The sequence below is a fragment of the Ips typographus genome, linkage group LG2, assembly GCF_016097725.1.
Source record: "Ips typographus isolate SLU linkage group LG2, UJ_Ityp_2.0, whole genome shotgun sequence".
NCBI lineage: Eukaryota > Metazoa > Arthropoda > Insecta > Coleoptera > Curculionidae > Ips > Ips typographus.
In genome coordinates this window covers 7653683-7680789 of record NC_138423.1, presented here as the reverse complement: position 1 = coordinate 7680789, position 27107 = coordinate 7653683, and the positions used below count along the sequence as shown (strand labels likewise).

The following is a 27107-nucleotide window of genomic DNA, read 5'->3' as shown; positions in this document are numbered from 1 at the left end:
TGATGTCCGATCACTACAAAGTCTTACTAAGACACCCCTCTATAATGTCCCGCAGTAGTTCAGAACAAACGCGGACGAACTAAATGTCCAATAGACATTTTATAGGAATGTAGCGGAGTAAACAGTATAAATTTAGAATATCAATTTAATTTTGGGACACTTGCACGGTGAGACATTGATGTCCGATCACTGCAGAGTCTTACTAGGACACCCCTCTATAATGTCCCGCAGTCGTTCAGAACAAACGCGGACGAATTAAATGTCCAATAGACATTTTATAGGAATGTAACGGAGTAAACAGTATAAATTTAGAATATCAATTTAATTTTGGGACACTTGGACGGTGAGACATTGATGTCCGATCGCTGAAGAGTCTTACTAGGACACCCCTCTATAATGACCCGCAGTCGTTCAGAACAAACGCGGACGAATTAAGTGTCCAATGGATGGTTAAAGGAATGTAACGGAGTAAACAGTATAAATTTAGAATATCAATTTAATTTTGGGACACTTGCACGGTGAGACATTGATGTCCGATCACTGCAGAGTCTTACTAGGACACCCCTCTATAATGTCCCGCACTCGTTCAGAACAAACGCGGACGAATTAAGTGTCCAATGGACGGTTAAAGGAATGTAACAGAGTAAACAGTATAAATTTAGAATATCAATTTAATTTTGGGACGGTGAGACATGGATGTCCGACCACTGGAGAATCTAACGCGGACGAATTAAGTGTCCAATGGACGTTTTATAAGAATGCAATATTAATTTAATTTTAGGAATTGAATTGAATTTCGGCGACTGGACAGTGTTACTAGAACACCTTTCTATAATGTCCCGTAGTCGTTCAGAATGAACGAGGAAGCATTAAGTGTCCAATGGCACCACATACTTGACCAATCATATTGAACAAAGAGAAAACCATCATAGATAGCAAATTATTGAGTAAATTTGGCATAACATCATTATTCAGCCTGTAAGATCACAAAATTATCACTAACTAACACATTTTTGAGAATACATTGATTTTTGCATTTATTTTGAGGCTGAATTAGCATTTATATGGCTGGTGGTTTATGGATAATTAATTTCACACAAACTTTAAAAGTTGTGTTTTTTTCTGAGATAATAACACTGTAATAAACATTGGAACTGTTGAAGCTGCTTAACAGAGTAAGTTTTTTGGTTGTGTATACAGGGCGGCTCAAAAATAAGTTACAATCAAGTACACCACTTTCTGAAACTGAGTGTACGCTGTCACGATAAGCATGACAGCAACACTAAAAAAAAAATAGAAAAACCAAACTTACCATGGCGTTCAACATCGTATTAGGGTAGGAAATTGAAAATTTCTTCTTTTTCTCATGGTTTGTTAAAATAGTAAAGTTTTCTGGAAATGACGCAGGTAAAATACACCAAATACCATCGGTGTCAAGTTCCAAAGGTCGTCCAACCTTAATAAAAATTGTTAGTAGTAAGTTTACGAGAATGTGTTAACATCAATGTTTAACCTGTTCAATAATTTCTCGCGCTTTCATAATAATATTGGCGCCAGTAAAACAAACGATTCCTGCCATTTCCATGCTGTGCCAGCGAGCGCCTTTGCGCATGACATAGCCATAGAACGAGTTCAAGATGCACTTGTGCGCTAACTGAAGGGAATCGTATAGAACTTCCCGGTTTTTGGCTGATTTTATTTCGGAAGCGTCACCTCCTTTTATTGCCTCGGTTACGGCTTGTTTTGCTTTTTTTGACATGCCTTTATATTCGTATCTATAAAAAAATACATAAACATTTTTTTATTGTCAGTTAAATTACGACTTTAACTGAGTAGAATAAGAAAGAAAAAATTATTTAAGTCTGTTGTTCTCGTGGTTTGTGTTTTTGGTAGGTTGTTCAAAAATTAATTATACAGAATGGTTATAATAGCTATTAACTTAGTTACAATTCGAGTAATTATATGCACTTTTGTGTTCCCCACTCCCGCAGTATTATAATTTGTACTTAAAAAGTAACTAGAGTAAACCAACTAATAGCTTTAGTTTACTTAATAGCTTAACTAAATTTTTTTCAAAAAGTAGGTATTCAAATTGTAGCTTAAATAATAAAATATCAATGTAGCTTGTAGCTCTACTGTATTTCAGTAACTTGTCCAGCTCTGATCATAATCAATAATAGTACACCCTAAATATCTTCCAAAATAATTTCTCTGTAAAAAAAATGCTAAGACACGTCAACAAAGATTGCAAGGGGGGCATCTTTTTACGTAGGATTTGAATTTCTGCCATCAGCCCCTTTGCCGCCATAGCCACCCCCACTAAGTTTTCAAATGGCACCATACCCTGTGTGGCACATCGTTGGAAAGGGTATTTCATAAGGAATTAATTGCACTATTTTATTTGTACATTTGCTTTGAATTGAGACCAAGAAAAATAAAAAATACGTTTTGTGTTTATTTTTTGTTAACTGCAGAAATAATAGCAAATAGCGGTTATCATTTAATTAATGGCTCAAAATAACCTCCGTTAACTTCCATACAATAATACAAGCGACTTTGAAAGAGTTTGCGAACATTTGTGAGGACTTGCGGTGTCAGTAGTCGGCATTCATGTATTATTCTCTGCCTAAGGTCTGCAATATTGGCCGGCTGTGTTGCATAGACTTTAGATTTTAAATGCCCCCATAGAAAAAAGTCCAACGGAGTGAGGTCGGGTGATCTCGAACGCCATTCCATGGGACCACGTCTACCAATCCATCTTCCAGGAAATCGATTGTTCAGATATTCTCGAACGGGAAGTGAATAGTGTGGAGGTGCACCGTCTTCATAAATTTTCATCATTTTCTAGTAGCTCTGTTATGGTCGGATCAACAGTGGTGTCAAGAAGCTCAAGATAGTAGCGCCTTTCAAATTACCGTCAATAAAAAACGGACCAACGATGTGGTCTCCTAAAATACCTGCCCAAACATTAAGTTTTTCTGGACATTGGGTACCACAATACATATTAGGTACATACAATACCTACAGTTATGCCTGTTCACTTCTCCATTCAAAAAAAACATACACTCATCACTGAAGCAAATATTGTACAACAAGTTCACGTTGTTTGTCAGATTAGTAGACATAATTTCACAAAATTGTAGTCTTCTATCATAGTCATCTTCGTTTAATTCCTGATCCAATTTTACCTTGTATGGATGAAAATTGTGTTTTTTTTTAAATTCTCCATACACTGCTTGTCGAAACACCCGATGCATGGGAAATTTGATTTAAAGACTGATTATTATCCATTGCAACGTGTCCCAAAACTGTAACTTCAATTGGTTCATTAATAATTTGTCTTTCAGGTTGATGTTTTTTGTTTGTCACTGAACCAGTTTCCATGAATTTTTGCATCAACTTTAAGACATACTGATGACCAATTAATTTATCTGAATGGATTGCACTGAAAGCGCGCGCGGCAGTTGTTATGTTTGAAATAAAAACGTACAATTTCTATTCTTTCGGCAGTCGTATAAACCATATTGACAATGTTCCTTCAAAACGAACTTACAAGTTGACCGACTGAGGCAAAAACATAGAATGGAAAACAGGTATTCGGTAGTGTTATCAGCAGTTTGACCAAAATAACAAAAAAACGTTTTTATTTTTTTTGGTCTCAATTCAAAGCAAATGTACAAATAAAATAGTGCAATTAATTCCTTATGAAATACCCTTTCCAACGATGTGCCACACAGGGTATGGTGCCATTTGAAAACTTAGTGGAGGTGGCTATGGCGGCAAAGGGGCTGATGGCAGAAATTCAAATCCTACGTAAAAAGATGTCCCCCTTGCAATCTTTGTTGACGTGTCTTAGCATTATTTAATAGAGAAATTATTTTGGAAGATATTCAGGGTGGCTACTTTTCATTGAAAAACCCTGTATAATGAAATAACGTCAACAACGTGACCCAAAGACGGGCAAATACTTAAGATCTTACCTAAGGCTAGTGTAGTATTCCTCTAAATCATAAGGCTCTATCTCTACAAGTAGCTTAAAAATAGATTTCTTTACCTGGTTAAGGTTGGACATACTCTTAATACTCTTTGGCAAAGAATTGTGCAATTTTATGCATGTATAAAGAGGACCTTGTTCATACAGCGAAAGTCTGTGTTTAGGCGTACTATAGTCTAATGTTCTTGTATAGTCTATACGAAGTCAGTTGGGACAGGTCAAAATACGGGGTTCGATCAACACACCACATAAAGCATAGGAAAAAACGAGCAAATTTGTATGTGATTGTCCCCCGTAGAAATTTGCAGCGAGTCAACGTGGACTTGATGTGTGAGTGTCACCAATAATTCTGAGTATAACCACCGTAAAGCTGTTTGATTGGTTGCACCACAGTTTCTATTGGCCAGCATTTTAAAAACTATTTTTAGTTTTTTCAGATGCTTGTTAGACCCTCGATTAGCTTCCTTCCGTACTTGTGAAAAAGGCAGTGCAGTCCGGTATTTAGAGTTTTCATTCGTATCATATTAAAATATAAATAATATTGTTCAGTGTGTGTTTACATATTTAATACAGTTCTTGGGGGTTTAAGTTACATTGTTTATTAACAATGATACCTTTTTCTTTCTTCTTTCTTCTGAACATAAATCGCAGTGGCGGTTAACAAGCCGAGCTTTTTGAAATTATTTCGACAACTATCTCTGGCGTACATACCCAAAATTATTCTGATTACTCTCTTTTGGACGTGAGATTCAAAGTTAGCATGGTATATCAATTTTTTTGTATGCATGCTGAGAATTCTAAAACTATAACATATTTTGTTAAGCTTTGCTGAGACATTTTCAATATGAGGTAGCCAACTCAAATTACTCTGCAACGTAACGCCCAAGAACTTAACAGTATTCCTTACTTCTAGGTTTCGATCCGCTTCACACACAAGATTTGAATTCTCAACGTTAACCTTCGATCTACTTGTACCAAAGATCAGTGCATTTGTTTTTTTGGTATTTACTGCTAGCTTGTTCTTAGCAAACCACCTGTTGGCGCACTGAACCAAACTCGCTGCATCGTTCTTAAGGGTATTTAGGCATTTTCTTGATATCAAAAAGCTGGTGTCATCAGCGTAGTTTGTCAAGGTGACATTTGCAGCAGATTTCAGGTCATAAATGTAAATTAAAAACAGCAAAGGGCCCAGTATACTGCCTTGGGGAACTCTATGATTGATTTTGATTGACCCTGACAAACTTTTGCTATTATTTAAGCCAGTAGATATGACTTGAGTTCTGTTAAGACAAATACGATTGAAATAGTTTTAGAGAACTTCCAGTTAAATCACAATTAATTAGTCTCTGTATTAAAATATCATGATTCAACACGTCGTAGGCCTTTGATAAGTCAAGAAAAATTCCCATTGCCAAATCGCTATTTTCCATTGCATTCAATATTTCGTTATTAAAGCTGAAAAGTGCCGTGTGTGTTGATCGACCTTTTCTATATTTATGTTGGTTTCGACCCAGCAAGTCATGAACTTCCAGAAATTCCAATAACCTGGCGAATATTACTCTTTCAAAAACCTTAGAAAAAGAGGTCAACAAACTATCTAATATTGCTATATTTGAAGTAAGTAAAGTTACTGGAGTAGCTTGAATACAGAAAAGTAGCTTATATATTCAAGAAGTTTAAATAAGAAGCTTAAAAAACTATTTCTCTATCCTTTCCAATTTTCCAGGACAAAAACATACAGAGTGACCCAGAGGTTGATGTAAACCGCAAGTCGATAGAATGAAAAAAAATGAAATTTTTATTTTTTGTTTTTATTTATTTCTAATCCTATTTGCAGAGATATCCCAAAACCGAAAAAACATTTTTATTGCCACTTTTTATCAGCTATACGATGACGGTTTCATATTTCAACTTTTTCTTTTGTTATGGACGCCATATTGGATTTTTACACGACCAAATACAGCATTTTATTCTGAATTCAGTGATGTATGACAACAACATGATTTGCTTAATAAATGACAAATTAGTTCAATAAAAATTAACTTTGCCTTAGCTGACTTTAAATACCGTCAAAAATGTCCTAATTTTCAAGTCAATGACAAAATAGCGACAGTTAGAGCAAAATAGACACCAGATTCATGTTCTCCATGCCAAAGTTAATTAAAATGGCCCCTTGTCACGTCTAAATCCATTATGGCAGCGGTCAGTATAGTAAGCCAAGAAAACAGTTCATTTGAAGAAAATGTCGGTGCATTTTTCCAAAAATTAATTGATTGTTTGAAACATTCCGTAGACATATCATATGATCGTAGGTAGCCAATGAATGGAGCTATTACGTGACGTTGAGCGCGCACTGTTAAGTTGCCCCGTTTGGACGTCAAATTTGATTACCTTTTTACGGACATTTTGCTAAATCTCTCGAAAACGGATAACATAAAACGTCTCATAAATTCAAAGCCAACTTATTGAAGTAAAATTATTTGTATTGAATTATTTCGTTATTTATGAAGCAAATCATAAGTTGTCATACATCACTGAAATCAGAATTAAACGTACTGTTTTGACGTTTAAAAATGTATTAATATGTCGCCCATAAGAAAAAAGAAAGTTGATGATGACTGCCGACAGACGAAACGTCGGGCGGCAAAAACAAAACCGTCATCGTATAGCTGATAAAAAGTGGCCATGAAAATGTTTTTTCAGTTTTGGGATATCTCTTCAAATAAGGTTAGAAATAAATAAAAACAAAAATAAAAAATTTCGGGTTTACTCGTATATCTTGGAAAGTACTAGAAAAATCGAAATTCTTAAAACGGTATTTGGTTTAACTTTAAATTGAGCAACGTTGCCCCAATTTAAACTTTTTCGTATCCCTTATACTTTCCGAGATCCCAATGGTGAGGGTCGAATTTGATTTTCCCTGTATACTGTTGTATATCTTTTGGAAAACCGTAACTGGGTTCTTTAAGTTTCGTGACATTATCATTACTACGTTACTTTAAGAGAACAACGACCAATTAGCATACAACATCATAAGAATCAGAACAGTCAAATCGTTTTCAATTACCGGACGCTAAGTTGAATTTACTAAGACGATTTGGCTCCTCAAATGTTCCTTTTAAGCTAGAGATGAATCTCTTTTGATTTTTGACGTTTGAAATGTACCTTAAAATTATCCAAAAATATTATTTTAATGATAAAGTACGTTACGTAGTTATTAATGGGTTGGAGTGTGTAATGAATCAAATCAGAAACAAGTTTTTGGTCAGTTCAGTGAAGTATACTCCTTTAAATTGTAAAGCATTCAATTATTTAGAAGAGCTAAACTTTAGTAAATATCAACTAGCCTAAGTTCCGTGCAGTTTTTCCCCAACCTTCTGATACTGATACCAGGATACCTAACTAAGCAGTTGGGGAAAACAATAATTGAAAAGCTAGCGAGAACAACGATAAGCGTTCATTCAGACAGAAATTTTTACTTTTTCATGTAGTATCTGGAATTCATACTATTAAAAGCAAATAACGCTTCCAGTACCAATTTATGATGGATTTAAGATATTATATAAGAAAGATATAATATAATAAGAAACAGAAAAATCGCATGAAAGTTCGTGTTTGTCTAGCCGTTAACTTGCTAGACTAAAACAATAAAACATTCAAGTAATCCTGTTTTTTTTATGTGTTTAATCGTCTGCGCCTAAGGGGAAGTAAAAAGGCAGTTCAAGAGCAACATTTTGAGTTTTTTACGGTCTCTGAAAAAAATAACCGAAATACAGAATTTTAAAAATTTTTCAGACGAATTTAAAAAAAGTAGAATATGTCTCTAAGAATAATGAATCGCGTGAACTATTTAAATGTATTAAAGAGATTACAAGAGAATTCAGACCCAAATCGTGGACGATAGAGGACGATAGTGGAACAGTGGTAACTGAAATAGAAAACGTCATCCAAGTTTGGCGACAACATTGTATGAATCTATACAAAGAAGTAGAACCTGAACAACAGCCCGAAACTTCGCTTTTAATCAAGGATATGCAGCAGGAGCCCGACATCTTAAGAAGTGAAGTAGAACATGCGATTCGCTATTTAAAAAACAATAAGAGTCCAGGAGAAGATGACATCAATGCAGAAATGCTTGAACCTCCCCGCGAAAGGTATTCGTCTCTTGTGGAAAATCTGTAACAGGGTTTGGCAGACAGGACAGTGGCCAACCGACTGGTGCACCTCTATTCTCATACCGCTGCATAAAAAAGGATCCAGAAAAAATGCAATCCTTATAGAACTATAGCACTGATTTCTCGTCCAAGCAAGGTCATGCTCAGGATACTGTTGCAGAGACTTACACATTTTTTAGAATGGCAAATACCACAAAAACAGGCCGGTTTTGTGAGGGGAAAGGGTACGAGAGACCAGATTATGAATGTGCGGCAAATTATTGAAAAAACAAGAGAATATGGCAAAACTGCATACTTGTGTTTCCTGGATTACAGCAAGGCTTTTGATTGTGTCAACTGGAGACGACTTTGGGATGTCCTGTCGCAGATGGGGACTCCGCGGCATCTGATTCACCTACTGAAAGAACTATACAGGGTGGTCCAGTTTTAAATGTCAATAATTCACCAATCGATAGCCCATCAAAAAATAAGTTGACATGCATTATGTCATTTTTCTGAAGAACTCTTCCTAAGGAAGACACAAACCTCCAATGTTATATATTAGCTTGTCTGTGATGTTATTCAAAATTGACAAAAATGTCTACTTGAGTTTTTGTGTTTTTTACTTTAAAATGGTTCGAAAGTATTCAAATCTGGTCATCTGTGAAGTTTACGAGTTAATTTTTGACACTGAATATTAGTCAATAGTCAAAAAACAGGATTTTTGGACTAATGTTTACTGGCGTTCAATTTTTTTGACTATAGGTACTTTTTTTTCAATTTAATTAAACATTTTGGTCTAATTTAATTCTAAAAATTAGCGTTTAAGACTAATATCGTTGAATTTTTAATGACAAATTTGTTTACTTTCATCAATGAAGAGTCTGAAACTTTACTTTTACTATAAAAATAGTTTAAAATTTGATTTTTCACTCTTAAATCACAGTGAAGCGTTTAGAAGTCAATTTAATACTGACAAAGGGTGAAATGGCATGTTTAAGCCTATGGAAAATGTTAAAATAATTTTTTAAGTCGGCTATATCAAAAACTTGTGATGGTGAAGTGGTGAAGATAACCCTAATAGGTACTTGATTTTCCAAGCTGAAAGCAGTTTTAAAGCCCTAAAAATAGTCCAGAATTCTAAGAAAATAAAAAGCAAAGTAAGAAAACTTGAAAAGTTAGTCTTCAAGTCAATTTTCATGAATCTAATGTCAATACCCTGTATTTAAGATTATTTTCAAGACTAAAATATTGAAATGTATTTTCAAATTATGAAAACTTGCTTTAAGTGCAAATTTTAAGCTTTTCATTGGTACAGAGTCACTTTTTGGTGTCCAAGTCAATTTTCAAGGTTGAAATGTGTGAATTTGTAGTCAAAAATTCTAGATAAAGTAGTTTTTCATGGCTACAAGTCAATTTTCACTACTAAAGTTTTTCAACTTATCTGAAAACTATAACGACTGACTACAAAGACAGTTTTTAAGCCTCTAAAGTCAATTTTCACAGTTTCCAAGTCAATTGTCAAGGCTAAAGTCTTTCAATTTGTCTGAAAACTGTGAAAACTGGTTACAAAGACAATTTTTAAGCCTCTCAAGTCAATTTTCACCGTTTCAAAGTAAATTTACTGATTTCTAAGTCAATTTTCAAAACTAAAGTCTTTCAATTTGTCTGAAAACTATCTACAAAGACATTTTTTAAGCTTCTTAAGTGAATTTTCACTGTTTTCAAGAAAACTTTTAAGTTGGGTTGGGTTTGTTTTGAACGTAATAACTCAATTATCTCGTAAACAAAGTTTCGAATCAGAATTTTATAAGAGATACTTATTTTGTCAAATTGAACAAGTAAAGTAAAAAAATATTTTTGAAAAATATACAGTGACGTAGAAAATAAAGCAGAAAAATGGAAACCATCTTTCTGTATTTACATCACTAGACAGTTTCGACAAACGTCATTAACATCACATAATGGGTATTAATTGCACATATGTTTGTTCTAAATTTGATTAAAATATTGCTCCAGCGGTCTGACAGTTATGACAAGAAACCGATTTTTTAAACTAAACTTTTATGGACTGTATTTTTTCCTTGGGAAGCATTTTTCAGGAAAATGACATAATGTATGTTAACTTATTTTTTGATGGGCTATCGAATGGTGAATTATTGACATTTAAAACTGGACCACCCTGTATAGCAATAACATAACACTAATAAAGGTGGATGGAAGAACCTTTCAACGTGGAACGTGGTGTACGGCAGGGTTGTGTTCTGTCACCCTTATTGTTTAACGTATATGGAGAATATATCATAAGGAAAGCCTTGGACGGCTGGGAAGGGGAGTTGTCATAGGTGGCAGAAGTATGGATAATCTCCGTTACACTGATGACACCACACTTATCGCCAAAAATGAGCAGGAAATTTCGAGTCTTATTGAGCGAGTAGAGAGAGTGAGCTTGGAGTTCGTTCTACAATAACTGAACCGTCAGAAAACGAAACTTATGTTAATAGATCGCACGCACAGCATGGAAGAAATGCCTAATATTAAAGATGTCGAGAACGTGGAGGAAATAACTTATCTAGGTGCCCACATCAGCAGAAATGGCGGATCAAGTCAAGAAATCAGAAAAAGGATAGCTCTTGCCAAAACGGCCATAACTAAACTCAAAAAAATTTGGAAAGATCGGCATATAACAACCACAACAAAATGCAAATTAGTAAACACCCTCGTTTTTCCAATTGCGCTATACGCAGCAGAATCCTAGACCTTAAAAGCCACAGACATCGCCAAGTTGGATGCGTTTGAGATGTGGGTCTGGAGAAGACTACTGAGGACTACCTGGACAGACTGCAGAACTAACGTATCCACACTCGAAGAACTTAACATCCAAGTCAGATTGTCAACTAATCAATCAAGTGATTCTCAAGTATTTTGGACATGTCAGCAGGAGGAAAGATGACAATCTGGAAAAACTTATGGTCCAAGGGAAGGTAGAGGGAACATGGCTGAACCAGGTGAAGCAGTTTACAGGAAAATCTTTCCAAGACAGCATTAGAAGCACGTCAGATAGAGAGAAATGGAGGGAAACTGCTAAAAACACAACATGAGACCTACATAGGATCACGACGCTTCACACATGAAGCTAATGACTATGGAGAGCGAGAATATAAGGTACCAAAAATGTCGATAAACGCGGTCACAACCGGCAGAGCGTTAATTTTAAATTTAGTTTTTTATGACCACCCTGTATATGTTTCCTCCCACGTTAAACTGTCACACACACTGGTAATAAAATCTACTATTCCGCACGCTCTGAAAACTACTCAAAAAATTCTAATTGGGAAAAATATTTCCCAATTCTTTTTCATCTCCATCTCTTCAAGATTCAATTAAAATTATTATAATTAAAAAGAGAGTAAAATTGCTCAAACCGGTAATTAATGAAGTAATAATAACACTTCTATTTCTAAATATTTCATTCTAAAAACTTACCTACGATCCCTAAACGCCCGCACTGTATCCACATAGAAAGAATTTTCCTTCTGACATATTGTGGTAGTTTTCTCTCCCACTCTAGTAATTTTCAATTTTTTATACACTCTGCGGCAATACACCTTAAAATAATCCAAAATTGTAAGTTTTTAAAATAATTTAACCTCAGCTACCTCTAATCTCTTTTTTTCAATGTTTGCCTGCTCCTGTTTGGTGAGTTGATGAAAAGCTCGTTGAGGTCCTCCCGGATAGGCGGGCGGAAATTTTTCCAGCTCTAATTGTTGCTGGATTCGTTCGTACTCGCCTCGTTTCGCCGGCACTGAACAACACAAACAATGACAACAGTACAGTGAATGCAACGAAAACCTTACAGAATTCTTCACGCATCATCCAAGTCATATTGCGCTGACAAACCGCGTTGGGCTTGTTAAAGTCGCATGCTGCACATATTGTCTCGTCCACCATTGCACAAGGCTGCAGTCGATTCGTTAGAATAATGTTGGGATACATGGCTCCCACATCTAAATGGTAGATTAGAGGTCGTTCGAGACGTAGCGGTTGTTGCTAAGTAAATTTTCTTTTATACTTTTTTGGGTTAATGAATTTTAATTTGCCCACAACCTTTAAAGAAACAAACTTGCTGGTCACTTCATCGACTACTTCCTGTAAGTTGGTAACGCACTCCATTGGAACACCTTCCTCGGTTACAATGGCATGTTCCAAAGTTTTAGGAATCTGTTCGATCAAAGTATCCACGGCTTCTGGTGCTATCCTGAGAGCAATTTTGTTTTTCGTCTTAATCCATAAACGCGCAAAACAGATCTTAATTTAGTTAGTTTCAGAAACAATTTTAAATTCAGAAAGCGAATAGAAAAAGGCGGAACAGAACTAATTTTTTGGCCTTGCTATTGTTGAAAACTTTAGCAAACATAGAATTGTGTTTTAAAAAAATTAATTCATCTTCAATGATGAATAACAGAAATGATGCAGAATTTCAAACCAAAACAAAGCTGAAAGCACTTTAGTAATAATGTTTTACCCAAAAATTCCGTATTTCCCGTTCATTTGGTAAGTTGGTCCTAATTTATCCATATTTATGGCATTGTATATTCAAAACTCAGTGGTAAATATGACTTTAGTCTTAGTTTTACCGAAAGATAAGATAATAATAAAAATATTTAATTGTGTAGGAAATAAAAAACATTTTAAGAAACATATGTTGACCAAAAGCAAATGTAATAAAAATAAAAAAAAAGTCGTTCAAAACGATATCAGTATATCAGCATGAATAAAACTGTGAAAAAATCGCCAGACACGTGTTTTTTTTTTGTGTTATAGTATATTTTTTAAATTTTGGTCAAAGCACTGTCGATTTGAAAACTTTCAATGTGAATATCTCTCTTCTAAAAATGTCAATTTGTTGATTTTTTAAGTTTTTAATTATTCACCTCGACAAGTATTTGGTTTCAATCTAATGCAGGGTCGTACAAAAAGTAAAATTCAAATAAAATAAACTGGGTTTTTAAATGCTATATTAAATACTTTTTACTGAAACAGTAACATGTTTAATAATTTCAGTAATAAGTCAGATTTCGAAGTCAAAAACGGTCAATATGAAATAATATTCAACGAATTCAGTCATGGTTTACAGTGTTATGACTGAAAGGATTCAAATTATTTATATTTATGGTACTGAAAATCGTTGTGCCTTAAGCACTGCTTCAGTATTTAGTGACAAAAATCCTGGAAAATAACTAAATTCTCTCCATACAAAATGTGCAAATACTTAAAAAAAAAAAAAATTCAGTGTGACAGGGGCCTAATTCTTGAAAGTAGGGTACAGAATTCTCAAGAGAAGTGTTGATAGAATGTGACAGAAGAAGCTAACACATGATGGGTTCTGGTCACATTCTACAGGTCTTTCTCTTGATAAGTCCCTTCCCTCGTTTCAAGAATACGCACCCAGGAAAATGTACCAAATTTACTAGCAAATTCCAATTTGACCAGTAAATGTATGGGTCTAATTGAAATTTGCTTTACAGATATGTCATTGCTGTCATTTTCGGTCAATATTGGTCAATATTGTCAAAAGAAAGTTTTGAAAATTAAATTCTAAAAAAAAGGCCCTTTTGATTATTGTTATTTATTGTTTTGGAGATTTTAATTTATCAATAATAAAATAAATGAAGTAAAACTTTTCTGACAAAGTGATTTTTGTACCAAACATTTTCTAAAAAAAAATTGCATTTTCAGCTTTTTGTCACTTTCCTTTATTATCTCACGTGTCTCTGAGATGAGAAAAATGACGCAAATCTGAAGATAATATTATTTCAAAAAAATTAAATTTACTAGTAATTTACTGTCAAAATATCTGTCATAAAGTTCAGAAACACGTCTTGCTTGTTTCGAAAACTTTAAGAAAAATGTATTAAACTGTAATTCTTGCAAATTCTAGGCAAATTTTGTCAGTTTTGAAATTAGTAACAGATATCACGTGGTTTTTCGAGGATAATTTAGCTAGGCAGTCACGTGACCACTGTCAAAATAACGTTTTGTATCGAATGCTGCAAGAAAACTTTTCTACGGTTGAGCGCAGTTTGACAGCCAGGGACAAAATTGATTATCAAACCCACTTGGGAGTGAAAAAATAACTGTTTTAAGCACATTTTTGGATTCCTCATTCAATTTCCTATCCAATAACATGGAAAAACACAACAAAATTTGTTACAGTCAGGGAGAAAAGCGGTGTCAAAGTTTGAACTGCCAGAAACACAGTTTGAAAGGACAGTCAGAGACAAAATTGCCTGTAAACGCCACTTGGAGTAAGAAAATGATTGTTTCAAGCACATTTTTGGAATCCTCATTAAATCTCCTATCCAATAACCTGACAAAATATTACAAAATTTGGTACAGTAAGGGAGAAAAGCGCTGTCAAAGTTTGAACTGCCAGAAACACAGTTTGAAAGGACAGAGACAAAATTGCCTGTAAAACCACTTGGAGTAAGAAAATGACTTGTTTTAAGCACATTTTTGGAATCCTCATTAAATCTCCCATCCAAGAACCTGACAAAATATTACTTAATTTGGTACAGTAAGGGAGAAAAGCGCTGTCAAAGTTTGAACTGCCAGGAATACAGTTTGAAAGGACAGTCAGAGACAAAATCGTCTGTAAAACCCTTTTGGAGTGAGAAAATGACTGTTTTAAGCACATTTTTGGAATCCTCATTAAATCTCCTATCCAAGAACCTGACAAAATATTACAAAATTTGGTACAGTAAGGGAGAAAAGCGCTGCCAAAGTTTGAACTGCCAGGAATACAGTTTGAAAGGACAGTCAGAGACAAAATCGTCTGTAAAACCCTTTTGGAGTGAGAAAATGACTGTTTTAAGCACATTTTTGGAATCCTCATTCAATTTCCTATCGAATAAAATGGAGAAACCCTACAGAATTTGTTACAGTAAGGGAGAGAAGCGGTGTCAAAGTTTGAAGTGCCAGAAACCCAGTTTGAAAGGACAGTCAGACACAAATTCGTCTGCAAAACCCCCTTGGAGTGAGAAAATGACTGTTTTAAGCACATTTTTGGAATCCTCTCCTCTCCAATAACCTGAAAAAGTATGACAAAATTTGATAACGCAAGGAAGAAAAGCGGTGTCAAAGTTTGAAATGCCATGAAATGGCAGAGACAATTACTATGTTTATTTCGCATGCCCAATCCGGATTTACATACGATTATCTTAAAATCATGTTTGAAATAAACGCTTGGGATTAACATCTAATCCGGATTATAGCTCTTAAGTCAATCGTCCAAATTAGGAGGATTGGATTATGATGTCTTAATCCAAACTGTGAAATAAACGTCCGAAATTTGGATTAATTTTAGTTGGGTCAACTTCGGCTATTAAAATGACATGACATTGAAAGTTTTGACGTAAATCATGTCAATGTCATTTGTTTAAATTTTGTTAATAGTTCATGCTTACCCTAAAGATGAATAAAAAATTTAAGAAAATGAAAATTAATGAATTTTAAAATTCCAACCTCAAAAAGGGCATTTTTTTATTTAAAAAAACGTTTGATAATTGTTGGTTATGTTGTTTGGATTAAAATAGGATTTAGATACAATCCTAATCCTCTAAAATCATAGGAAATAAACTGTCACCTGTTATGGATTAAGGTTAAATCCAATCCATTCTAAATCTGGGTTAGAGAAGCGAAATAAACAAAGTAAATATCGTCTGTAAAACCCACTTGGAGTAAGAAAATAATTGATTTAAACACATTTTTGAAATCCTCATTAAATTTCCTATCCAATAACCTGAAAAAAACACTACAAAATTTGGTAGTCACTGAAAAAGCGGTGTCAAAGTTTAAATTTAAAGAAACACAGTTTGAAAGGACACTCAGGGACAAAATTCCCTGTGAAACCCCCTTAGAGTGAGAAAATGACTGTTTTAAGCACATTTTTGAAATCCTCATTAAATTTCCTATCCAATAACCTAAAAAACCACTACAAAATTTGATACAGCCACGGAGAAAAACGGTGTCAAAATTTGAACTGCCAGAAACACAGTATTTGTAATTTACTGCTACGTTAGATATTTAACGGGGATAAGAAACTCAAAAAAGATTTAATACATTTTACAAAAGGTTTTTCGTGTGAGGCAAATTTTGAAGTAATACGTTTCGAGATTCTTCACGTCGCACCATCAAAAATGTAAGATTCAATAGAATCACGCAATGGTTAACCTAACTTTTACATACCTAAATCTGCAAGGAATATCAGCCCGAAAAACTCCACTTTCCAGTGCTTCGACGTGACCCCCTACGTACGTTTCCTGATGCAAAACGTGACCGTCGTCTGTCAATTTATTAAACACTTGTTCCTGTTTGTTCGGGAAAATTATATTGGCGTGGAACGCTTCGACCATCAGCAGCGCTTCGCACAATGTTCCGGAACCTTTGCGTAGAACTTCGTCCGGTTCGCAAGGAATGATGGTGCACAACGCGAATATAAATGGATGCACGTATTGCATGTATAAGTAGTAAGTTGCCACTGCATCGGATACCGAGTAATTCGAGAGTACTTGAGGATTGGAGGCCGCTAAAGGGCACATTTCCTCCGGATCCAACTCTACCGGATCGTATCTAATTAAAAAAAAAACTTGTTTACAAAGTAAAAGTGGGAGAACTTGAGGTTTTACCGTAATTTGGCTTTGGCGACCGCTTTTAAATTTTGAGAACCTACTGGAAGGTAAGAATCACGTTTTACCCAACATAAACAATCCATATGCATTGCCGGTCTGCAGCAAAATACTTTTTCTTTGTTAGGCGCAAATCCTATTTCTTGCTTCATATCTAAATCCATTTAAAGTAGTTATCATCATTACAACACAAAGTTTGTTCGTTATACCTAAATCGTAACTTGCTGCACGAGCCTGTATAAAGGGCCAATCGAAAAAATCGCCGTTATAAGTGACAAAAATATGCGGTCGCACGTCCATAATATGATCAAAAAACTTTTGAATTAGTCGCATTTCATTCGGTTCGTTATAAATCGTGAATTTTCCTTCAAACTCTGGTTTTGGAGTGTATTCAAAGTCTTCAATATCGGATGATAAAATTTCCCTGTTAGTAATCAAAAACCCTAGAAAATAATAATAAAACTGCTATTTATGTAACACAGTTGGGAAAGTTCAATTTGAAGTAAATAGATTTCTGCTAAAGAAAGAAATATTTCCAGACGTGTTCTATACAGGGTGGTCCAGTTTTAAATGTCAATAATCCACCAATGGATAGCCAATCAAAAAATAAGTTGACATGCATTATGTCAATTTCCTGAAGAAACGCTTCCTAAGGAAGACACAGACCTTCAAAATTGTTTAAATGCGTCGATATAAGGAATAATCTTTATTTTCTACGCTCACTCGATATTATTCAAAATTGACAAAAATGTCTACTTGGGTTATTGTATTTTTTACTTTAAAATGGTTCAAAACGATTCAAATCTGGTCATCTGTGAGGTTTAAAAATCAGGATTTTTGGGCTTTATTTTTTTTATTCAATTAAACACTGGTAACAGTCCGAATTTTTGGACTCATTTAATTCTAAAAATTAGTGTTTAAGACTAATATCGTAGCATTTAATGCCAAAATTGTTTACTTTCATCAATGAAGAGTCTGAAACTTAACTTTTACTAGAAAAAATTGTTTAAAATTCGATTTTTCAGTCTTACAGCAAAGTGAAACGTCTAAAATTTGATACTGACAAAGCGTGAAATGGCATATTTAAACCTATGGAAAATGTAAAAATAGTTTTTTAAGTCTCCTATGTCAAAAACTTGGTGAAGATAACCCTAAAACTCGATTTTCCTAGCTGAAAGCAGTTTTAAAGCCCTAAAAATAGTCCAGAGTTCTAAGAAAATGAAAAGCAAAGTAAACAAACCTGAAAAGTTAGTCTTCAAGTCAATTTTTATCAATCTAATGTCAATATCCTATATTTAAGACTATTTTCACGACTAAGATATTGAAATGATGAAATTGAAACTATGAAAATTGGCTACAAAGACTTTTTTAAGCTTCTTAAGTAAATTTTCACTGTTTTCAAGACAATTTTTAAGTTAAGTTGGGTTGATTTAGGGTCTTTGAACGTAATAACTCAATTATCTCGTAAACGAAGCCTCAAATCAGAATTTTATAAGAGGTACTTATTTTGTCAAATTGGACAAGTAAAGTAAAAAAAACTGAAATTTTTGAAAAATATCCAGTGACGTAAAGAATCGGGCAGAAAAATGAAATCCATCTTCCTGTATCTATGCTACTGGAGAATTTTGGCAAACGTCAATCATAATAAGTATTAATTTTATAAGTGCTTATTCCAAATTTATTTATTTATGACAAAAAACCGATTTTTTAAATTGAAATTTGAAGGACTGTATTTTTCTTAGGAAGCATTTTTCAAGAAAATGACATAATGCATGTCAACTTATTTTTTAATGGGCTATGGAATGGTGAATTAATGACATTTAAAACTGGACCACCCTGTAGATTTTTTTTAGTAATTCTGGAATTGAACTTTGTATTCAAAGTTGTTAAATTGATTAATCGCAAACTTTTTTCTATTTCTGACAAGGCATAACGAATTTATTAGCAAACCCAATAAAGGCGCCAGAACGACGAATTTTAATGACGTCATGAGGCATGTTTCAGTTAGGCCGTGTTTAGCGTTGTCTATCTTAGAGTGATTTGTGAGAGTAGTAAGAGTGACCCTTTGCTTGTTTCTCAATTACTATTTAAAGTAAAATGGTTTGTCAATACTAAAATAGTGTCAAAAGTGTAGTTTAAGTTGCAGAATACGTATTGGGTACATGTAGGAAGTGCAAAAATAAAAATAAAATAAATGTAGACATAATATGCTGTTAGAGCTTTAATTTTCGGAATACAGGGCGTTAAAATTTAAAGATTTATTTTTAGTTTTTTGTTCTAACTCTCGCAGATTCTTAAATTTGGTACATAGGTTACATTCTCAGGTTTACATCAGTTGTAATAATGTACTTGGTGATGTTTTTCTATAAATAATCAAACTTTGTTATGTTGCGCCACTGAAGTCTAAAGACAATTTTCTGCAATATCTTGTTCAATTTAGAAACTTTTTTGTGTCTGCCACTGTTTTGAAGTTATTTGTTAAACAATTAATTTGACAATTGGTGATCGAGAGAGGTGAATCAGGTTGTCCAGTAGTGTAACAGGGAATTTTTTCACAGTTTTTGCTAACCTCGTTAAAGAGTTATGGGCCGAAATTGGTGGACCCTAACCAAAAATATAACATCCAAACCTGGAGACTTGTGTTTTACACTAAATCAACACACACCTTAGTATTTAGTTGTTAATTTTTTCAGATTTCTTGACACACTGATTGGAGGAGATATTGTTAAATAACCCACTTCCCTGCAACCGAGCTGGTTTGTAGGTCTGAGAAACTTTGACAAAGCTCTAAAAATTTTCCTTTTAACCGGCAAAGCTGAAACTTGTACGAGATATACTGAATGTACGGTAGTTTAACCCTGAATTTTTTCAGAATTTTTTGCTCACTTGTTTGAAGAGTTCTCTCTCTCTCTTGGCAGATGAACGTGAAAATCAGTGTGGAAACTTTAACCAAGCAACAAATTTTGATTTGATTGAGTAGCTGATTGATTTTATCGCTGACCACCTTAAATTTTGCCCCAAATTTCGTAGAAATGACTAAGTTGGTTTTAAAGAAAATTTAAAAAAAATCATATAGAGTGGTGTGTCATATTCTGGCAGATTATGACAGCGTTTCAGTTTAAGGGCGACTACGGCCTTGTTAGTTATTAATAATTAGTTAGGTTAGGTTCAATCGTGTTGCGGTTAGCATGAGGTAAAAGTGCCATGTAAGACAAACGTTTTGAGCTTTTTACAGCCGCTGAAACTCCAAAAATGTCGGAGATACCGAGTTTTCAATATTTTGATACAACTTTCAAAAAAAAAGGTCGAAAATCTCGAGAACGGTTAGAGTTGCGTAAATTTTACAAAATACCAAAAATGTTCATAATAACTTTCTGCACTCAGTGGACTAGGTTTACTTAAAACCAGGTAAACACGGTTATAACTGACAGTGTGTTAGGTTCAAATTTAACTGTTTTTTTTTTTTCGTTTGCTTTTTGAACACCCTGTATATGTTTAATCATGTTGCGGTGAAAGAGCAATTTAAGACAAACATTTTAAGCTTTTTACAGCCGCTGAAACCCCAAAAATATCGGAGATACCGAGTTTTCAATATTTTGATGCAACTTTCAAAAAAAGTCGAATATCTCGGGAACGGTTAGAGTTGCGCAAATTTTACAAAAGACCCAAAATGTTCATAATAACTTTCTGCACCCAGTGGACTAGGTTTACTTAGAATCAGGTAAACACGGTTACAACTGGCAGTGTGTTAGTTTCAAATTTAACTGTTTTTCTTTTCGTTTTTTGAACACCCTGTATACGTTTAATCATTTTGCGGATAGCACGAGGTGAAAGAGCAATTTAAGACAAACATTTGAAGCTTTTTACAGCCGCTGAAACTCCAAAAATGTCGGAGATACCGAGTTTTCAATATTTTGATGCAACTTTCAAAAAAAGTCGAATATCTCGGGAACGGTTAGAGTTGCGCAAATTTTACAAGAGATCAAAAATGTTCATAATAACTTTCTGCACCCAGTGGACTAGGTTTACTTAAAATCAGGTAAACACGGTTACAACTGGCAGTGTGTTAGTTTCAAATTTAACTGTTTTTCTTTTTCTTTTTTGAACACCCTGTATATGTTTAATCATGTTGCGGTCAAAGAGCAATTTTAGACAAACATTTTGAGCTTTTTACAGTCGCTGAAACCCCAAAAATGTCGGAGATACGGAGTTTTCAATATTTTGATGCAACTTTAAAAAAAAAGTCGAATATCTCGGGAACGGTTTGAGTTGCGCAAATTTTACAAAAGACCAAAAATGTTCATAATAACTTTCTGCACTCAGTGGACTAGGTTTACTTAAAACCAGGTAAACACGGTTACAACTGACAGTGTGTTAGGTTCAAATTTAACTGTTTTTTGTATGTTTGTTTTTTGAACACCCTATATATGTTTAATCATGTTGCGGTGAAAGAGCAATTTAAGACAAACATTTTAAGCTTTTTACAGCCGCTGAAAACCCAAAAATGTCGGAGTTACCTAGTTTTCAGTATTTTGATGCAACTTTCAAAAAAAGTCGAATATCTCGGGAACGGTTAGAGTTGCGCAAATTTTACAAAATACCAATAACGTTCATAATAACTTTCTGCACCCAGTGAATTAAGTTTACTTAGAATCAGGTAAACACGGTTACAAAGTGACAAACAGTGTGTTATTTTAAAATTTAACGGTTTTTCTTTTTGTTTTTTCGGAACACCCTGTATACGTTTAATCATGTTGCGGATAGCACGAGGTGAAAGAGCAATTTAAGACAAACATTTTCAGCGTTTTAAAGTCGCTGAAATCCCAAAAAGGTCAGAGACAAGGAATTTTCAAAATTTTTATGCAATTTTCAGAATAAAATATAAGAAAAGTCAAATATCTAGGAAACGCTTAGAGTTGCGTAAATTTTGCAAAAGGGCAAAAATGACTTATTGCTGGAAAAAATTAGCTACATTTTCTATTCAGGAGTAATTCATATTAATTAAAAAATTTATAAAAAATCATCAATTTTATATTTTTCATGTAATGTTATTAAAAAACTAAAATTTTAATATATCAAGTTATAAAATTTAAAATTTTTCTGTAACATCAACAAACATAATTTTGTAAAGTATTTGTTTATTATTTTTACTGAGTTGTTAACATTTGAAAATCAACTGCAGAAGAAAACAGTCATAACAAAAAGATTACTATGAATAAAAAAAACTGCGTGATTTTAATAAATAGAAAGCCAAACTTACCTTGACCATCAATCATATAAGAAATCATCATAATCTGATCAGTTGCTGCATCTGGAAACTTTAATGGAAGCTTGGTTGTTTCAATATCAAAAGCCAAAACAATCGGTTCTGGCCGTTCTATAAGGTCAGATCTTAACGTTATTTGTGGAGGTTCCGATATTCCTTTCATTTTTATTGCGTACCAAGAACCGCAAAATATTTTCAAATCTATTGACACTCTAACATGGTAAGGTACATCATATTCCCTGTGTATTAAATTACTGTAGTATCTAATTAAGAAAAGACAAAATTAGTTACCTTATGTCTATAATATTCTCCATTTGATCTGTAGTCACTTTTGCTCCTTCAGTTGCACTTTCACTCATATTGTTGACCAAATGGCTGGTCAACATTTCAGTATAATATGAGTTCTCTTTCAGGTGACTTTTATTTTTTCTCACCTGACGCAGAAGCTCAATTCTCACTTTTGTTAAATCCGGTTGATTATAGAAGGACAGTTTTATGTACTTTTGCTTCAATCCTATCAAATGGTTAGGCTAAAATGTTTCAATTTTGTACGGTAAGTTTGCTAAATTAGTCCAGTTAGTACCAAATCTAAATCCTCTTTAGAGACAGTTTCAATTTTGCCAATAATTCCACTGTATTTCTTCGAAAGATACTGTGTAACTTCTTGTATAAGTTCCCGTTTTGTGAGCACATAAAAGTAAGGCATAAATGGATAAGACACTTTAAACCGAGTCCCATCTTCTTCCATAAAATAAAAGTCTACTGCTGCACATAGTCGTTTATCCTCATCTAATATTTCAGACTGAAAAAGTTTCACATATAGTCTGTTCAGTAAAATTGTTTGTTATTTTGATTGTCAAAATAATGAGGAAACCTCTCAATTTAAAACAGTTATGAGAAGGTCAAGGGGAACGTTTAAGACACTTGTAGAGGACTTGAGGGCACTTTTTAGAAAGTTCTTAGTAGTATTTAGAGGTCTATGGAATTTTTAAACTGACTCTAAGGGCCTCTGGCAAATTTACACCATTCTAGGAAGGTTTTCTAGCACTTTTTAAAAGGTTTTCAGTAGCATTTATAGTTATCTGGTTTATTCAAACTGGTCTTAGAAATCTCTGGCACTTTAAAATAGTTATGGGAAGGTTTAAGACACTTGTAGAAGACTGTGGCACTTTTTAGAAGTTTGTCAATAATATTTGGAGGTCTATGGAACTTTTAAAATGACCCTAGAGGCCTCTGAAACTTTTTAAAAGGTTTTCAGTAGCATTTATAGTTATCTGGTTTATTCAAACTGGTCTTAGAAATCTCTGGCACTTTAAAATAGTTATGGGAAGGTTTAAGACACTTGTAGAAGACTGGCACTTTTTAGAAGTTTGTCAATAATATTTGGAGGTCTATGGAACTTTTAAAATGACCCTAGAGGCCTCTGAAACTTTTTAAAAGGTTTTTAATAACATTTATAGTTATCTGGTTTATTCAAACTGGTCTTAGAAATCTCTGGCACTTTAAAATAGTTATGGGAAGGTTTAAGACACTTGTAGAAGACTGGCACTTTTTAGAAGTTTGTCAATAATATTTGGAGGTCTATGGAACTTTTAAAATGACCCTAGAGGCCTCTGAAACTTTTTAAAAGGTTTTTAATAACATTTATAGTTATCTGGTTTATTCAAACTGGTCTTAGAAATCTCTGGCACTTTAAAATAGTTATGGGAAGGTTTAAGACACTTGTAGAAGACTGGCACTTTTTAGAAGTTTGTCAATAATATTTGGAGGTCTATGGAACTTTTAAAATGACCCTAGAGGCCTCTGAAACTTTTTAAAAGGTTTTTAATAACATTTATAGTTATCTGGTTTATTCAAACTGGTCTTAGAAATCTCTGGCACTTTAAAATAGTTATGGGAAGGTTTAAGACACTTGTAGAAGACTGGCACTTTTTAGAAGTTTGTCAATAATATTTGGAGGTCTATGGAACTTTTAAAATGACCCTAGAGGCCTCTGAAACTTTTTAAAAGGTTTTTAATAACATTTAGTTGTCTATGGTACTTTCCAAATGGTCCAGAGGTCTCTGACAATTTAAAACACTGAGGAAAAGGTTTAAGAAGGTTCCCAGTAACATTTAGAGGTCTATGAAACTTTCAAAATGCTCCTAGAGGTCTCTGACCATTTAAAACAATTCTTGGAGGTTTAAGATACTTGTAGAGGCCTAGGAAACATTTTAAAAAGTTTTTAATTACATTTAGTGGTCTATGGTACTTTCCAAACGGTCCAGAGGTCTGGCAATTTAAAACAGTTATGGGGACACTTTTAAGAACTTTCTCAGTAGCATTTAGAGGTCTCTGGGACTTTCAAAATGATCAAAGAAGCCTCTGACAATTTAAAACAATTCTTGGCTGTGTAAGACACTTGTAGAGGTCTCTGGCAAATTAAAACAGTTATGGGAAGATTTAAGACACTTGTAAAAGCCTCTGGCACTTTTAAGAACTTTCTCAGTAGCATTTAGAGGTCTATGGGACTTTCAAAATGATCAAAGAAGCCTCTGAAAATTTAAAACAATTCTTGGATGTGTAAGACACTTGTAGAGAGAGGTCTCTGGCAAATTAAAACACTTATGGGAAGGTTTAAGACACTTGTAGAAGCCTCTGGCACTTTTAAGAACTTTCTCAGTAGCATTTAGAGGTCTATGGGACTTTTAAAATGATCAAAGAAGCCTCTGACAATTTAAAACAATTCTTGGATGAGTAAGACACTTGTAGAGGTCTCTGGCAATTTAAAACAGTTATGGGAAGGTTTAAGACACTTGTAGAGGCCTGTGGCACTTTTAAGAACTTTCTCAGTAGCATTTAGAGGTCTATGGGACTTTCAAAATGATCAAAGAAGCCTCCGACAATTTAAAACAATTCTTGGATGTGTAAGACACTTGTAGAGGCCTCTGGCACTTTTAAGAACTTTCTCAGTAACATTTAGAGGTCTATGAGACTTTCAAAATGATCAAAGAAGCCTTTGATAATATAAAACAATTCTTGGATGTGTAAGACACTTGTAGAGATCTCTGGCAAATTAAAACAGTTATGGGAAGGTTTAAGACACATCCAAGACACCCAAGCATTTATAAGTCTCTTGGCATTTTCTTATCTAATAAAAGAAGTCAGAAGTCTCTGAATCGAGTATAACAACTAAGCCTACACTCTACAGAACCTAAATAAAACAACTTACTGAGTGCATATTTAATAAAAATCCAACCCTTTCCGAGTTGTCTTTAATCTGTTCAAATCCATATTTTGCATCAATTGTATCATTTTCTATCACTTGGCTTAGTCGGTACTCGCTACTCTCCTCTCTAATAATAAAATACCATTTAAAAACACTTAAAACACAGCACTTTGTAAGAAATCAAAATAAAGTTCACTTACCGAACTATTGGCGCTGAATCTGATGACTGGGGCTGACCTTTTTCCGACCGATCTGGTCGGTACTTGCCAGTGTTTTGTAACAACATTTTAACGCAGTAATTTACTAATAACAGTCACCAAAGTCTTAATTAAACAAAAATATAAAACTCTACATATTATAACCTTGTTTGGAAATTTATTTTACCGCCATTTTATTTGACAACTGCTAATAAAGTTAGGTTAGGTCACTCAATTCCTATGGCGTTTTTGATTGGCGAGTTTAGTGTTGAACTATCCTGCTCTATCTAATGTCATTGAAATAGTATGGTAATACACGAGTTTTGCACTAAACCTGCCAATCGATCACTGCATTGTTGCTAACTTCATATCACTTGTCAAATCATATCACACTAACCTCATTTAGTTTAAATACTTGTATAACCCAAAAATAATTTAAAAAAAACTTGTATTTTAATACTTTGGATAACAACCTAATTAGTACAATGAGAATATTTGCTCCTCTAGCAGCAAAACATCATGCACGGGCCCCCGCTAAAGAACCTTTTCCATTCAAAGCTATTGCCCCCCTGAAACTAAAAAATAGTGTTTCCGGTAAAGGTGGCAAAGTTTCAGATGTATGTTGCATACATGAAATGTCCGTTTTGTTCGCTTGTCTTGCCAGCAACGAATACGAACAATCTCCCTGCACGAAGGAGATCCAATCGTTCCAGAAGTGCTATAAGGATTACACCAGTGACAAAGCGAACAAATTTCAAAGGGAAATGAAGGGACTTTTAACTCCAGGAGAGAAAAGTTTGACTGCAAAGCAGCTGAATGTTTTATTGAAAAAGTTCCCTACCACATAATGTTTTTAGGATGAAGGTGTAGTTTGTATGTTTGTAAATTGATTAAAAATGTTGCTTGTAAAGTAACTGTTGTTTCATTAGTTTAGCTATATTTTACTCTGCATTATAAGGATTTAATGGTCCAAACAGTGTAAATTGGAATTAGCCAGCTTTTTCCTTTTTTTTAGCCAAACATTATTAGTAATTTGCTGGCTTGAGTTTAGACTGTAACTTTAATACCAGGTGTCCAAGAGCACCCTGGACATAGGAGATTAACATGGGAAAACGGTTTTGATTTTTTTGCGCCTGTACGGTTGATTTGATTGAAAAATCGTAATAATGAAAGTTGTAGTACCTATCACGGAATAATTTTCTGTATTTTTTTCATATCTCTAACTTGAGCCCTTTCGTCGTAAAACACGAACAAAAATGCGAAAATTTGAACTTTTTACCTGCACTGTATAAGCGGTTGTCGAGCAACCGTACCAGCAACAATGAAATGTTTACCTGTTGACCGACAACCGCCTATACAGTGCAGGCCAAAAGTTAAAATTTTCTCATTCTTGTTCGTGTTTTACGACGAAAGGGTTCAAGTTAGAGATCCGAGAAAAATACAGAAAACTAGTCCGTGATAGGTACTACAACTTTCATTATTACGATTTTTCAATCAAATCAACCGTACAGGCGCAAAAAAATCAAAACCGTTTTCCCATGTTAATCTCCTATGTCCAGGGTGCTCTTGGACACCTGGTATAGTAGCCAACACCATAAATA

At 34.1% G+C, this 27107-nt stretch overlaps 2 protein-coding genes and 1 long non-coding RNA gene across 5 annotated transcripts in view; 2 read left to right on the top strand and 1 right to left on the bottom strand.

The window, feature by feature from the left end:
* PolE1 (DNA polymerase epsilon catalytic subunit 1) overlaps window positions 1-25719 on the bottom strand; it is a 69573-nt gene extending 43854 nt beyond the window's left edge. For 2 of the 3 annotated variants that reach the window (XM_081974431.1, XM_081974432.1), the window contains exons 1-14: window positions 25510-25715; window positions 25313-25436; window positions 22685-22903; window positions 22393-22631; window positions 22096-22340; window positions 17045-17278; window positions 16836-16989; window positions 16396-16779; window positions 12256-12406; window positions 12006-12198; window positions 11808-11953; window positions 11635-11756; window positions 1514-1775; window positions 1313-1456 (exon numbers count right to left, since the gene is read on the bottom strand). In XM_081974431.1, the coding sequence (XP_081830557.1) occupies window positions 1313-1456; window positions 1514-1775; window positions 11635-11756; window positions 11808-11953; window positions 12006-12198; window positions 12256-12406; window positions 16396-16779; window positions 16836-16989; window positions 17045-17278; window positions 22096-22340; window positions 22393-22631; window positions 22685-22903; window positions 25313-25436; window positions 25510-25595 (2703 nt within the window). In that variant the 5' untranslated portion in view covers window positions 25596-25715. Of the gene's footprint in view, window positions 1-1312; window positions 1457-1513; window positions 1776-11634; window positions 11757-11807; window positions 11954-12005; window positions 12199-12255; window positions 12407-16395; window positions 16780-16835; window positions 16990-17044; window positions 17279-22095; window positions 22341-22392; window positions 22632-22684; window positions 22904-25312; window positions 25437-25509 lie in introns of all 3 variants that reach the window. The other variant, XM_081974433.1, reaches the window with a different exon arrangement.
* Window positions 4172-4584, top strand: LOC145725629 (uncharacterized). Its single transcript, XR_014177360.1, has 2 exons — window positions 4172-4324; window positions 4423-4584. It is a non-coding gene; the product is annotated as an uncharacterized LOC145725629 (long non-coding RNA).
* Window positions 25720-25894: 175 nt separating the features above from the next.
* LOC145725626 (small ribosomal subunit protein mS37) lies at window positions 25895-26420 on the top strand. The gene has a single exon (XM_081974434.1). The coding sequence runs from the start codon at window positions 25992-25994 to the stop codon at window positions 26352-26354; it is 363 nt and encodes a 120-aa protein (XP_081830560.1). The 5' UTR covers window positions 25895-25991; the 3' UTR covers window positions 26355-26420.
* The last annotated feature ends 687 nt before the right edge of the window (window positions 26421-27107 follow it).

Excerpts from the sequence above, each read along its gene's own strand:
- LOC145725626 (XM_081974434.1), top strand. The coding sequence starts at position 25,992 with ATGAGAATATTTGCTCCTCTAGCAGCAAAACATCATGCACGGGCCCCC.